This window comes from Aulostomus chinensis, chromosome 9 (genome assembly GCF_037954235.1).
Source record: "Aulostomus chinensis isolate RoL2024-O1b breed Wild chromosome 9, RoL_Achi_v1.0, whole genome shotgun sequence".
Taxonomy (NCBI): domain Eukaryota; kingdom Metazoa; phylum Chordata; class Actinopteri; order Syngnathiformes; family Aulostomidae; genus Aulostomus; species Aulostomus chinensis.
In genome coordinates this window covers 19,639,341-19,654,529 of record NC_141328.1, presented here as the reverse complement: position 1 = coordinate 19,654,529, position 15,189 = coordinate 19,639,341, and the positions used below count along the sequence as shown (strand labels likewise).

The following is a 15,189-nucleotide window of genomic DNA, read 5'->3' as shown; positions in this document are numbered from 1 at the left end:
GATATTGGACATCCATCACAAATCTAATTGAGGAGTGATATAAAACATTAACACACTGAAGGCACTCTAGTTTGTATGACTGTAAATGACAGGGGCATTTAAAGAAAAAGTGACTCCTACACAAGACAAGAAGTCTTGCTTTTATGTTTGAATGAAGAGCAAATCATGAGAAAGAGCGCATTATCTACCCATGCACTGGGGTATTAATGGGAAATAACTGTAGCCAGAACTTAGCCATCACTTACTGTGATGTTTCCAGGAGGACAAACAGACCTCTTATCAGAACACACAACTTTCTGTGGCAAGTGGCTGAAAGAAGGGTTTTAATATTAAAACCAAGGTTTCTCCAAATGCGTGCAGACAACACCACCTGGGGAATTTCACCCCAGGACAACAAACTAAACAGGGCACAGGTTCCCCCATACACCCGACAGACGTGTGTTCAATCAAATAGATTACTAAATTTAAAAGTCACAATACCCAGCACTTTAGAGTGTGCATCACAATGCTGGAACCATTAGTCGAGTGATTACGTGGTGGCTGAAAAGAATATTCTACAATTCTACAATTTCATTTAGCAGACGCTTTTGTCCAAAGCGATGTACAACACAAGCAAGAATTTAGACCTAATTAAGGAAAAGTCCATAGGAAGCGCTAAAGTGCTTCAGTTGTGATTTGGTCACAGGTACTGCCATCTAGTGGCAGAAGAAGTGTCGCCCCCCTCCCTTTTTTTAATATATATATATATATATATATATATATATATATATATATATATATATATACTGTATATATAAACAGACATACATTAATGCTACATAATCACTAAGTGCTGGGTCTTGGACCCTCTGACTTATTCTACCAAAGAGGAGAAGAGTCAGGTTAAGTGCCTAGGTGCCTGCTGAACAATTGAGTCTTCAATTGTCTCTTAAAAGTAGAGAGGGACTCAGCAGAACGCACAGAGTTTGGTAGTTCGTTCCACCATTTGGGAACAACAGAAGTGACGAGTCTGGCTAGGGATTTGGAGCAGCGCTGGGCTGGAAGCACCAGGCGTCTTTCGCATGCAATATTAAGTCACTCAAAATAAAAACGTAAAAGCAAGCAGAATTAGTAAAAGAAAAACAAATCATTAAAATCTTAAGAAAAACAAATGCAATAAAAGCAAATAACAAACTTTTGACAAAATATATGGAACGGGAATGCCGCCACCATAATACAGGTTCAGATAAGAGCTTTTAATTGTGGACAGTCCAGAAAATCAAACAAAACAGTCCAGACAAGACAGCAGCAGTTGGTCACAATGTGCCAAACGTGGCATAAAACCGCACCACTTGCTACCTGCAATGTGCATGCAAGATCGATTAAAAAGTGTTCTCAGAAATTGAAACAGGTACCAAAACAAGATACCTACCCCAGATCACCATCCAATCCAGACAAAGAGGGAGTCACGCAGTAATGCCGCCCGGGATTAAAATCAAGAAGGTTGTGTGAAACACAATTGAGTCAGCACAGACCCCCAGGTCCTCCGCCAAAGTAGCAGGCAAAGCCCAACACTGCAAAGCACAAGAATGCAGGTGTAACACCCCGAGAGCAAGGAAAAACCCCAATATTCAGGCTGGTCAGCACTTACATCATGGGAGGGATGGGAGTGAGTCAACTGCTCCACCACACCAAACTGCCATGTAATTTCTGGCCAAATTAAGAAATTGGCACAGACACCAGGCCACAGGATAACAAAGCTCATGTCTGAGCACCACGTCATTCTTAAAGAGGTGGGCTGCACCCTCAATCAGTGCACCTGTACCGATGCACAGCTTATGAGATGTAATCAGCAGGCAGATGGGAGGATACCGCATTCTGTTTTAGAGATCCAAAAACAAGCTTAAGAAAAGAGGATGCTGCCCATTTGTTATTGAAGTTTTTCTGAAGAAAGCAATTATAAATAAGTATAAAACTGTATCATCTACATACAGATGAATATTTGAATTTGATGCTATTTCTGAAAAACAGAATGGGGCCAAGTATAGAGCCCTGAGGTACACCTTCAGTAAAAGGCACAGGTAGCAATATTTGGTGATCCAAATTAATATACTGGTTTCTGCCATACAATCAGTTTGAGAACCATGCTAAGGAATTCTTGTTGATGCCAATGTTACAAAGTGTTCACCAATATTAAATGGTTAGGCTGGATCAATTCACTTTGTATTAGTTGCCTATGTATGAGTTTTTCAACAGTTTGGATACACAGGGCAACATCAAAATTGGTTGATGCAGTTAGGATCAGTCCAATCCCCTCTGTTTAAGCAGCCTCAGTTGAAAAATGAAAGATATGAAAGTGGAGAATCAATTATGGTAGCTGCAATGTTGAAATAGAAAAGGTCAAGGTGAACAGACCCAGGTGTAAATATAAAGGTAAATGCTTCAACGGCATTCAAATACATCTGGATGAAACTTAACCTTGCTCAGGTTGAGGACTATCAGTTGGTCTCTCTTCTTACATTATCGAAAGCTATCAAAAGGATGTTTGTCAAGCATTTTTTTCAGAATTCTTTTCACAGAACTACATCCTTGATCCAAATCAGGGGAACTGGTGTCAAGAACCGAGGAGTGAGCTGCAGCTCATAGACAACAGAATTGTTACAGTTGAATTATCTTTACTGACCTATCAGCAGCAGCAGCCTTTTGACAGTGAACTATTGTATTGCATCAATCTTGTAAAACCCATTCATGTTTTTTGTTAAGTTTTGTTAAGACAACAAACCAATTTCCTTTTTAAAAGAAAAGAACTAATGCTAAATAACGGAGTGCATTGTACACCTGTCAAAAGTTAACTTTAATACTGCCAACAGGTTTCATACAAGAAAACAGTTCAGTGCAGTGACTTTTGGGAGGAAGTAATGATAAAAATATAGTTAAACTGTGTCATGTCAGGGCCTTCATTTGGACTGTACTGTGCAATATTATTACCAGACAACTAACCGTCCTACTATGGGCAACTATGGCGACAGTGACAAGTAAACAGCCCGTTAACAGACGGAAATCTTCAGAAATCAGACTCTGTGGGGGCGGCCATCTGCCTTGAAGGGTTGTGCAGACAGACAGAGAGCAGAGAAATAGTGAAAATGGTTATTAAGGTAGTGTAGGAGGAGGCAAGAGAATAAGGGGTAAGACAAATGAGAGCGGAAGAAGACAGAGGATGAAGGGATGAAGCGAGGAAATAAAGAATGAAATAAGGAAACAGAAGCCAAGAGTTATGGAGGAGCAAGCAAGGAGGGAAGTACTCAAGAACAAGGAAAGGAGGGATGAAAAGAGGATATTTAGATGAGGGAGCAGTGATCAAGATTAAGGAGAGAAGAGGTAATGAAGAGCAGATGGATGGGAGGGATGAAAAGCAGGGAAATCAAGAGGCAGGCAGGGAGGAGGGGATGAACAGAGGGAGGGAAGACAGATATGGATTGAAGACAAAAGGCAGAAGGAGGGATAAAAGAGGAGAAGAGTGACTCAGGAGGAGAAAAGGAGGAGTTTTTTTTAAATAAAAGGGAAGAAAGACTGTGTAGGAGTCAGAAGAAGAAATGTGATCAACACTGAGGAGCCAGGAGGGAGGAATGGATGAAGAAGGGGATGGTTAAAAAGAGTGAGGGATGAAAAGAGGGGGGCTGTGAAGGGAAGCCATTAATAATTTATGATAGCCTCAGCTTTTCAAAGCAGCCCAGTGGTCCCGCTCGCTGCTTTCCCCTGACGTTTAATTTGTCTGAAAATCAGCGAGCGTGGAGTCTGATTATCGTCTCCGTCTGCCAACGCCTCTGCCTCAATCTCCCTGACACCGAGGTGAGATCGCAAGCTGTTCAGCGCACACATGTCATCCTGAAATCCTTGAGGTTAAAACAATCCTTGTTGATAAACTGTATTTGAACAGGAACATAGTGTAAAATGTCTCTGAGGCTGTCAGAGCTGCATTTGATTAAATGCACGAATAAAGATCAGGGATTCCCTCGTTTATTCCACTTATAAGGCCGATGTATAGCCAGATAAAGTGTGAACTGTGCAGTAAAGAGTCCTTGTCTGTAAGACTGACTAGAGGAAGATCAGGGCTTCAATGTCAAGCTTCACACACAACAGAAAACACTGAAAAGTCTTCGTCCTGAGTCTGATTGTCTAACTGGCCCAACTTCACACTTGTAACAAAATGGAGGATTAAACATTATTATTCCTACAGTGTTTAAGGGGTATTTACATTATGGTTGACAGGGTGGCAGTGCACAAGATAATCAAGAGAAAATAGAAAAGGAGGGTTAAAAAATGCCATTGACTGTGTCCTCTTAGTAGCTTAAATTCTCAGGCTGCAGATCAGGAGCAATGTACTGTATATGTATCAGTAATGCATGAGGGGGAATCTAAACTTATGAAAATCGAGTTTGAGATTAAACCTCTAATTTCCAGATAAGATCACGGGACCCAGGCACGGCAATTAAAACAACCACAGAGCACATATAAAATCAATCAAATTTAATCTTTGTGTTCAATAAAACAGTTGCACACCGATGGGGTGGATATACCAATGCTGCCATCTAGCGGTGTCATGCAGGTACAACAACAGTACCCATATGGATGAATCCAATATAAAATGATGCATCTAATATACTGAAGGCTGCAAACCCTTTCCTAACCCAAACCCTATAAACTATAGCCTGCAAAGGATTGAATACTTTCTTTTTTTTTCCTCCATTAAAATTAAAGAAATTACAACGGACCTGCTGCGGTTACGCAAGCTGACGTGTGTGGGAGCTGGAACCAGGAGCAGCAGGGACAACTGATTTGGCAGGAGTTTGCAGAGTTTACTTTTATGTACTAAAACGCTTCATATTTACTAAAATGTATTCAGTAACTGCTGTCAGAGAGGCAACAGTATTCAGTTTGACTGAGGCTGATGAACCTACCCCACTAACCCCACTTTTTTTTTTTAGAAGAACTGAGAAACATACTTTCTCTTATTATCATTTTGAAAGTCGCCCACCACACTTTTAACTTCAAGTCTGATGTATTTGTGAATACAATTCAAGTATTTTAGTGTAGCATACTAATATATGTGTACTTGTGGTGCACCTGTAAACTTACCATTTCTTACTTCCTGGGAGTACATTTGCGCACTTTCAGTTTGTAAAGGTGCAGTAAAGAATACTTTACAGTAGAGGTACACAATTTGGAATTCGTTCCCAATATATATAAAATATTTTATGACTGTTTCGGACATAATTGCCTATGTACAGTAAGACCAATTCTATATACAATATTTGTTTTCATACTGAAAAACACACATAACCAAGAGCAGTGGTGATATTGGTATCAGACCAATACTTGTATATCAGACCAAAATCTGCTCATACTGATGATGCGGCGATATCGTCATGCATCCCTACTTTATATGTAAGAGATAATATATTTGTGTGCAAAGTTAATTCCCCTCTTGGTTTACTTGAATATATACTGCTAGTGTACTTTTAGCCCTGTTTGAGATACTGCGAGTGTATCTGTACTACTTTGGAACCCATAGTCTTAAAATATCTACCAAATGTGCTGACTAAAGCAACACTTAAGGAATCCGCAGTCCTTGTTCAGTGTGCGGTGGCTCTGTGCAGCCTTGGTGTGTGTCGTGTGTGTCTGTCAGGTGAATGTTTGTCTATCACTGATGTGTAGACACGTTGTGCAGCAAGTCTTGTTGGTTGTTCTTGTTGCTGTAGTTCATTGTTCACAGGCTTCCTGCAGTGAGTCTGCTGGTTTTTCTCTGATTATCTTTAGATCAGAGGCAAAAGTTCAAGCCAGCTGGTTTCTGTGGGTTATGAAAGCAAAGAGATTAAAAAAATAAAATTTAAAAAATAAAATTTAAAAAGACACTGGTCATCTGTTGTTTTTTTTAATCTCTTTGTATGGTATAAGTATAATCTTTGGAGTGAATGAAAAATTTTTATAAAAAAATTCAACCCTGACCTTTGTGGAGGATGTTAGAATTTATGTTTGCTTATTCAGTCCTCCTTCTCTGTCCGTCAGTCACGACTGAGACTTTGTGGAAGCTCCTGGAAAGGATGCTGGAGCTGTTGCTATGAGAGAAAGTGGCCATCAGCAGTTTAGTTCCAGGTGAGGTGGCCATGACTGACACCTTCTTCTCTATCTTCTCGCCCGGCTGCAGGAGAACCAGCCTTGCAGAGGGAGAGGAGAATCACAGCTTGGTGACTTGTTCCCTCTAAACAAAATATTGGATCAACACCTTGTCTAATAAGCAGTCAAATTCTTCCCCGGGGCGACTGTCTGGTTTCATTGTCTGTCTAGAACACCGCAGGATTGATAATAACAAGGACATAGAAGCAAAACTGGAAAAGATTAAAACTTGTTTTAGATCTACGACAAAGTTTATCAAGTAAAAACTCAGCCAGAAGCGGTGGAAAAGGGACAACATCCTTAGCAGTGAATAAATCAAGAATGAAGAATGGAAAAGTTTCAGGTGCTAGAAGACTGCTTGATTTTACAATTCAAACACAATCCAAATAATCATAACTACTAAAGAAAAAATACGAACATCACTAATCCTCTACCACAAGTTAGCAGATGATCTCGCACACGACAGTCCCTGAGATGGTCTGCACGCAACTGATGCACAATATTTTCTAATGATAAAAGACAAAAAAAAATGCAAAAACCCACCCGACGGCATTCCCATACAACATTCCTTGGACCAACCAACCAACCATGTTTCTCAGCGAAAGGACAAGTTGTGAGTTATACCATCGGAATGTCACCATGACACTAACAGATCAGCCTTTTCTTTCTTTTTTTAAACACATCTCGGAGACAAGAGATTAAGATATCGCTTGAAAACTTGATTCATTTCTTGCCGCGCAACTGCAGACAGACAAACCTGGCCTCGTGTTTGCCCTGTACCAAGCCAGGACCCTCCACGGCTAGCACAGCTCCGCTCAAGGCTCTGGTGAACGTGTTGGTGAAGGACACCTGCGCTTTATACTCCATCTTCATCTGGATGTTGTCCCCATCTTCGATCTGCGGGAAAAGGGAAGATTACATCACGGCCCAGTGGACGACCCCTGGAGCTCATGCCAAGTGGTGATCGCACATCGAGATGAAAAAAATTAAAATGTATTTGATAATCACAATTGGAGGATTTGCATTTTAAACAATAGCAAGGTAGAACAACAAAAAGGGGCGCGTTAACCTCCACCGATTACTTATTCCCATTTATTTTGGTTCATTTCTAGCTTTAGTACCGTGGAAGGCAAAAGCTGGATGCTCTCATATGTGAATGCTCCCAGCAGTAGGAAACACTTTCATTTCATCTCTTTTTTTCCCCTCTGTTGATGCCATATAACAAGCTAAAACGTTTTACGTCTCTACACAAGCTCGTGTCCGGATGAAGGGTAACATTAGCAGAAAATAGCAACGGTTGTCCGATTATACAAAAACTTTTTGCGCTGTCCCACAGTTGCTTTTCTTTCTCGGCAGCAACTGGTGACAGCGGTTGATGTCACTGTTGAGTGATAGCGGTCGGTTAGCCAGCCCCACATTAGCTAAGATCATTTACTGCCTAGTTCTTATGAGGAACATTATTTTGCAGGTGAAAAATGGTATATTGTTGTTAGCATGGTGTTGTCGTGTTCCGTATGTGCTTCATCTTCTACTCCGTTGGCCAACTTTTTTCAAAATCACATCTGGTGTCCAGCCATGTGGTGTTGCTCCGATTAATTCGCGCAAAATAGAACCGCCAGAAGCTAAATTCAAATGACCCGCACACACTCACTCTTGTGAAAATGTGCACGTCTCATGAACGTTGATTATATTGAGGTTCTGCTGTTGCACCATTTAGCCAGCCTCGTACCTCTATGCTGATCTTTGGTGAGCTGATGTTGACATCTTGTGTATCCAGGGCTCTCTCTTGGGTCCTCACATCTTTTATCACGACAACCATCTTCACGATGTCATCGTTCGACAGGATCAACTCGTATTCAGAGGGAGGGATCGCATGGTGGAGGGTCAACACTGCGCAGACAGGCAACGGTGCAGATAATCAAGCATGATCATTGCAAATATTCCCAAGTGTTAGCTTTAACCAGTTAATGCGGCGCTGTAGCTGACCTATAAGACACAAGTGGACACAACTTTATGATCCAAATGTTCTGGGTTCCTCACCTTCATGTGGCTGAATCTGCAACTTTTTGTGTATTTTCCAGAAGCTCCTCTGTGGGTTGTGGTTGTACTCTTTCACCTGAGCGTTCACATGTTCCATCAGGACCCTGGAGCTGCTTGACTGGTTTGTGACTGTTACACACACATTGATGCTCTTGCCCACTGATGGCACCCCTTCGATGGTTAGGGTCACCACCAAACCGGAAGATGATGATCCACCTGGTGCTGAAAAAAAAACAAAAAACAACCAAAACCTATCTGGTCAAACAAACGTGGCAATTACTTCAGGTGAAAGATTTATTACAAACAGTAACAAACACTTTTTTTTATGTTCATTACACTTTCAGGTCTTGTACACCTCCTGTGCTGTGGGTTCAGCTGTTAGTGTCAAACATGTCGTCTCAGCCACTGATCAGAGAGAAGACAGAGCACCAGTCTCACAACCGGCCTCGTTCTGCGATGTGTTTGGTTTTGACGTTACGGGCGAGTTTATCTGCTTACCAGCTCTAACTTCAGCTGCACCGCAACTCGGAGCAGCACTGTAGGTACAAATGGGTTCTGTAAGAGCAAGAAGAAATTACAAAAGCAACATGTAAAAAACAAACAAACAGTAATCTTCATGAGATGAGACGCTTTAGATAGAAAGTACATGATTTTGAGTTTTTGTAGCACAGGTTTTCCATAGTCTTACTTTGGCAGAGTGGGCTGGTGAGGTCTGACTACTGAGCTAATGACATTTCACATGAGTATTTCCATTTTTCACACTTGCTCCCATGGGCTTCACGTGCAAATCTCAACTTCCATGGGAAATCACATTGATTTCACATGCAAATCCATATATTTCACCATTACACTACGGACAAGTGACGGACAATAAGCATATTTCCCAATGATTTCCAACAACACAGCTTGTTCCTTCAAGCTTGTATTGGGGGGGGGGGGGGGGGGGGCTGTGAAGAAGCTTAAAAAGCCACTGACCTGAGCGCAGTCTCATGGTTTGCATGACTGTTTGTGCCCCTGAAAGACAAGACAAAGAGAAAATTGCATCACGCATGGAGAACAAAGTCAAGAGAATTCTAGTTCCAATGATGCGACATATTGTATTTGCATCATACCCCTTCCAGGCCCCACACACACTTACCGTCCTTTCTCTTATAACTCTGAGTCAGATTCTCTGGTGTGTCTGAGCCGATGCACTTGGTATAGATCAACTGTCCCACCCACTCGGTGTCCACTGTCCTCCCCACCACCAGACCGTCACGCACTATCAGCCGCACAATGTCAGCGTCAACAGAGGCATAAATGAAGGCAGAGTCATAAGGAGCGCCGAGGCACCGTTGCTGGACAGCCACTACTGGACAAGGACCGCAGGTGTAGATCCCTGCAAAGAGGGACATGTTTAATGTTGCACGGTACTTAGTTCTACACTGCTCAGGAGTTCCTGAGAACTAAATTGTGGCTAAAAACCCACCTGCACTCTTCTCCTGTGGGGTCGGGTCCACTACCTGCCAACCATCAAACCCTGCACCGAGGTCTGGCCTCCTCATCCAGCACTCCACCCACACATGGAAGTTCCTGACGCATGAATGAACACACACACACATCCACATGGTAACACATCCCAGTAAAAATACGACCACTCTCAACTACATCTATAGCGTAGAGGAATTTTATGTGATGAAAGAATTCGCTGGACACTTTACTGGATATCCACTACAGATGTGCAAGGTTCGCTGTGAGATGAGGTTCAGTCAGCTCCTCCAGAACATCTCAGTTCCACCCCTCGTAAACAGTCATGCTAGTAATGTCAGGCACTACCCAGTAATACTGAATTGGAACATCCTGCACAGATGTGACCTTCAATCTAAACACAGCTACACATCTAGACAACACTGGCACTGTAAGTGTCAGTGTTACTATCAGTTTTCTGACAACAAATTTACGATGATCAGAGGATTATGGTTCACTCCCAGACCCAGGTCAAGGCCCGGGGGTCAGATCTGCTCTTAACCTTACAGACCAAGTACAGGGATGAGGCCTAAGAAAGTTAAAACAGAGGACACCAGATGAAATTCCTTATCACGTAGCACAAGTCTAATTAAACTGTGCTTCACCCATAGAGGTTTAAATGTATTTTAAATCTGCCCTGATAGCCGGGCAAGTGAAACTGTTATTGGTGCAGTTTCAGAGCAGGAGTCACCAACCAAATGCTGTCGTTTGACAAGCCGAGCTTCTCTCCTGTGCTTGAGTAAAGCTCTTCAATCGTCTGGTTGCTATCGCCGTCGTGCGCGGCGTTAAAAACCGTTACCACCCTGGAGGGAATCCCAAGCACTCTCATCACTGGAGGAGGAGAAGAAGGCAGGATTGAGATCTGAGTAAACCAGGACTTTCAGAGCAAGTTTATGTCTAAAGTGTAAGCCTGTGTCTGAAAACTATAAATGTGAAGCATTAATATCAGTTCCTATGTACATAAGAAGGGGCCAGCTGACCCTTCAAAGTGATACTTAGAATCTGTGGATTTAATGGAAAGTACTAACAAATCAAGAGTCCTGAGCTCAAAAAGACCTTGACCTTTTTTTCATTTACAATTTTGTCATTTCTTTGTGACTCCAGAATGCATGAAGAACCAGCCACGTACGTTCAGCTTAAAGCCCCATAGTAACCAAGTACAACACAACAGCAAAATCTAAATATTACCATTTACAAACTATCTGGCACATCATCCGGTATAATCTTGTTTGTAGCTAACATGGCACAAAGAAATGATGCGGGAGGAGAAAAATGTCTTTGTGAGGTCGAGACTCCTGTTTGTGAGTACTTCTACTATTTGTGCGGTGGCTCTTGCAAAGACCTGTGCAGAGAACAGATGCAAAGACCCAGCACTGTCCGTAGCGTACGGGACGGCAGTTGGACGAGACCCAGCGATGAAGGATATCGGCGGTACCGCTCCAGTCAGTGGGTTTGACACCATCTTTGTAGTTGCCTTGCCACCTCCCCTCCAGCACGCCCATGTCGTCATTACAGTTCACCTTGGACCGCACAAAACATGTTACCGACCATTCACCTCCAATTATGTAGTATTAGCGTGTCGTCTCCCACCATGGCACACACCACCCGGCTCAGGTAGACGGGGTCTGCTCGAAGAAGGTAGTCTCTCGGTTGGTTGCACAGGTGCTGCGGGCTGACCTGCAGGAGCTTCAGACATGCCTCGAGGACTCCGGGCACATACTGCACACAGGTATTCAGTAGTATTCTCAAATGCAAATGATGCTTTTCACTCATCTAAAGGAGTTCCATCAGTCTGCCACCCACCTGACCGAAGGACCAGGGCCGCTGACTGACGTTCAGATGAGTGCCCATGTAGACCAAACCATAATCACTCTTGATATACTCCTGTATTTGGACGTCCTGTGGCATGAATACTGGGTCCTCTGAGAAGAAAGTACCGAATGTCATGATAATTAAGATAAGAAACCCTTTTGCTTTTTGCAACTGAACCATAACAAATTTATGGTATATTAGTACATGGACCCACCCTTCAGCCAAGGGTTGCAGAGCAACACAAACTGTCCTGCCACGTAGCTCCTCCTACCCTGTATGGACTCCATGTGGACCAGGAGGTGATACAGGGCCACCGAGGACAGAACAGGGGAGCAGATATGGATGGTGACCCCCTGATGGTGCATGTTGCCTGGGTAGATTCTGGCTGACCAGCTTTGAGGGTTGGACCACTTATCAGAGAACTTGACCAGGATCCTCTCTGACATACTGCCTAAATGGGGACAGCAAAAAAGAAAGGTTGAAGTTGAATGTCCTGGTTTATGCCCTGCTTGCCATTTTGGTTAACATTTATACAGTTGAGTTCTTCTCTGTACTGTCCTGTGTGTTTAAAGTGACTTTGTATCTCTAAATTCTATGAGGCTGAATGTCAACATGTAATTAAAAAAAAATAGATGACAGTTTCCTGACAGTCCTTGAAAATTCTATTTTAAAAGCATGCAAAGGTTTTTGTTGAAAGTTCTTCTTTCAAGAGCTACATTTATTAGCCATCTTTTCATGTGCGGGGTGAGCACATCCATACATTCCCTGCTAGTGTAAACTGCTGGAGTGGGATTAGTTTAGCATAGCATAAAAACTGTAACAGTTTTTCTCTCTCTCTCTGGTGTTGTCTTGTGTTTTTTCCTCTCCTTTTGTTACTGGTGCGTTCCTGTTTCATTTTCTAGCTCACTTCCCTCGCGTGTACTCTCAGTTACTCCCGGCTTTTTTCAGTCCCTCACTTGCGTCTCGTCAGTTCATTAGTCCTCCTCAGTCACAGCTGGGTTCCAGGTGTTTCCGTCCAATCAGCTCCTTCCCTGCCCTCCCGCTCTCCCTCTCACTCACTAGTCGAGTTTGTATTTTAGTTAAGTTTCTGGTCTTTGTTAGCTGGTCTGTTTTCTTTTCACCCATCTTTTATTGTTATACACCTTGTTTGTCTCCTAGAGTTTTTGATTCTTAGTTTGACATACAAGTTGTTCCCTAAATGCGAATAATTTTGAAAGATATAACTTTAATATCAAATTTGATAATTTGATGAAATTGCAATTTAGTAACGCAGCAGTGAGAGTGCAGGACATCCCACATGTTCTGATATTGCAGCTGGTCAATCTTGGTCCTTCTTGGCTTAAGTTAAGCATTAATTTCTTAAATTGCTGTACATGACCAACCATCGACAGTTGCATATCATGTTTCGGAGGCGTATGGGGGCTGGAGCCTGTCCCAGCTGTCATTGAAGGAGAGGCAAGGACAGGGACAACATGGACAGGTCACCAATTAACCTAACAAGCATGATTTTGGCATGTTGGCGGGTGCTGGAGTACCTGGAGGGAGCCCACACTGACACCAGGAGAACATGCAAACTCCCAGCTGAATAGCCCTGGATGACTGGGGGATTCTGACAGTGATAATCACTGCAGCCCCGTACGTGACCTACGCTTGAAAATTTCACCTAATGTTAAGGAAGCGCAGAATAACAATACATTTTATTGTCATTATTCGACTTGTAAAATCTTAAACAACATCTAATCAAATTCTTGGCCCTCAATCCGCTGTTACAGTTCAGTTTTGGACCCTAGAGGGAAAATGTTTGGGCCCCCCTGGGCTCAGATGAAGAATTTAGCAGAGGCTAAGTAGAAAAAAGTACTGAATCTATAAGGGTCCGATTGCTCATCACCGAGTAGAACCTCCAGGACCAGCATCTCCTGGTGAGGATCCCACAAGCAGCTGTGGAACAGCAGGGTAACTTTGAAGGGTTTCCCTCGTCGGACCACCAGGTAGTTTTTGCTGAGCCCCTCTGTGTCATGAGAAACGTGGTTATCACGAACCTCAAAGTTGACTAATTTCAGGCGGCAGCGGTCTTTCCCTGCCAACAAAAACAGATGGTTTCATATGAATACCGAGACTGTTTGCACTCACAGGAAAAAGGACAGAGATCAATGGGCTTAAATAAAAGAGACAAAGAAGAACGAGGCAGTGTTGGAGAAGGAGGTCAAAGATAGCTGGTGCTCTCTATTTACACTCGGTAGCATGTCATTATTTTCACTTGAGTGTGTAAAATACTTGTGATTCCATCAGCAGCTTGCTTCAGCAAATGTTCATCACCTGTTTCAACGTGCATAATTTAACAACACACACACACACACACATAAACATGGGATGGGAAAGTAGAAGATCTGACATCAGCAAAAACCTGGTGTGTGTGTGTGTGTGTGTGTGTGTGTGATGTGTAGTGTGAACTCACCGTTGATGTGTGTTGTCTGCTGCACGGCCTCCATGGTGTGACACACTTTCTTCTGTCACTCCACTGAAGCAGCAGTTAATGGAGTGACAGAAGGAATGAGGAGGTGGCTCCGCCTCCTTACTGATAAGCAGCTGGTTCTCCCTCATTCTTGTGCTCCTCTCTGCACTCTGCTCCATACATTCAGATCTTTGTTAATACATTTATATTTTATTCTTAATAGTGATCAATGTGATTGGCTGTTGTGACTTGTTCTGATCCCAGGTGCTGTAGTACATGATATTCTTGCATGTTCCCGTAGTTATTAAGCTTTTCCATTGAAGCAAATAGGTAAATAACACAATATAATAATAAAATACTCCAAAATGCTACCTTTAATATCGAATTAAGCATCCATCACATCAGGATATATCTTATCAACCAAATATGGTGCATCATTTACATCATATATCCGAGTCATATGTCTTCCAACATATATAATATTAACTGTCTACTGTTTTAGTCAAGCAGCTCCCTCTAGTGGCAAATACTTATCCATCCATCCATCCATTTTCTTCTATTTATCCTGTTAAGGGTTGGGGGGGGGGCGGGGCGGGGCGGGGCGGGCTCAAGCCTATCCCAGCGGCTTTTGGCTGAGAGGCGTGGTTCACCCTGGACAGGTCACCAGTCCATCACAGGGCCAACACACAGAGACAGACAACCATTCACACTCACAGTCACACCTACGGTCAATTTAGAGTATCAATCAGCCTCGTCCCCTCTTGATGTCTGTGGGAGGAAGCTGGAGTACCAGAGAGAACCCACACAGGAACAGGAGAACATGCAGACTCACACAGAGCGATCCCGTGCTGGAGCCGGTGCTCGAACCCAGAACCTTCTTGCTGTGAGGCGACAGTGCTGACCACTGCACCACCGTGCAGCCTTGCAAATACTTATATTTGAGGAAAAACATAAATTACTCATTGAACAGAAAAAATACTCTTAACTTCAATAAGGATGTAATTTAAGTTACTATTTCCAGGTCAACATTTTTTTTTCTTTTCTCACCCTTTTGTATGTATGCTTGTTTGTTCACTATCAATGAATGTAGGCTGGTAACCTTCCTGATGATTCCAACCCCCCCCCCCCCCCCCCCCCGAAAAAGTGACTTAAATTTTTTTTAAATTAATTCTGCAACAGCCAAAACTGAATCACTTATTTCTACCTCCTCACTGCAGTATGTCATA

At 42.8% G+C, this 15,189-nt stretch overlaps 1 protein-coding gene across 4 annotated transcripts; it reads right to left on the bottom strand.

Annotated features, from left to right (window-relative positions):
* Window positions 1-481: 481 nt before the first annotated feature.
* Window positions 482-14,019, bottom strand: LOC147256192 (protein-glutamine gamma-glutamyltransferase 2-like). 4 transcript variants are annotated; one of them, XR_015117902.1, is made up of 17 exons: window positions 13,967-14,019; window positions 13,370-13,588; window positions 11,726-11,962; window positions 11,503-11,621; window positions 11,290-11,418; window positions 11,042-11,219; window positions 10,395-10,530; window positions 9,662-9,765; window positions 9,332-9,571; window positions 9,169-9,207; window positions 8,692-8,748; window positions 8,194-8,415; window positions 7,883-8,043; window positions 6,911-7,050; window positions 5,986-6,194; window positions 1,412-5,827; window positions 483-1,338 (listed from the first exon to the last, which is right to left on the bottom strand). XR_015117902.1 is itself a non-coding variant. In XM_086214095.1 (16 exons), exons 1-15 carry the CDS (start codon window positions 13,998-14,000, stop codon window positions 6,017-6,019), a joined length of 2,193 nt encoding a protein of 730 aa, XP_086070221.1. In that variant the 5' UTR covers window positions 14,001-14,019; the 3' UTR covers window positions 482-5,827; window positions 5,986-6,016. The 4 variants fall into 4 exon arrangements, 1 of the variants encoding a protein (XP_086070221.1); XR_015117903.1 differs by having other exon boundaries at window positions 13,400-13,588; XR_015117904.1 differs by having other exon boundaries at window positions 13,551-13,588; window positions 13,967-14,018.
* Window positions 14,020-15,189: the final 1,170 nt, after the last annotated feature.

Coding starts and splice junctions, on each gene's coding strand:
- LOC147256192 (XM_086214095.1), bottom strand. CDS start 14,000: ATGGAGGCCGTGCAGCAGACAACACACATCAACG. Junction 10,531..11,041: donor TGCATCTGTTCTCTGCACAG/GTCTTTGCAAGA, acceptor CTCCTCCTCCAG/TGATGAGAGTGCTTGGGATT. Junction 8,044..8,193: donor GCAGATTCAGCCACATGAAG/GTGAGGAACCCA, acceptor CTGTCTGCGCAG/TGTTGACCCTCCACCATGCG.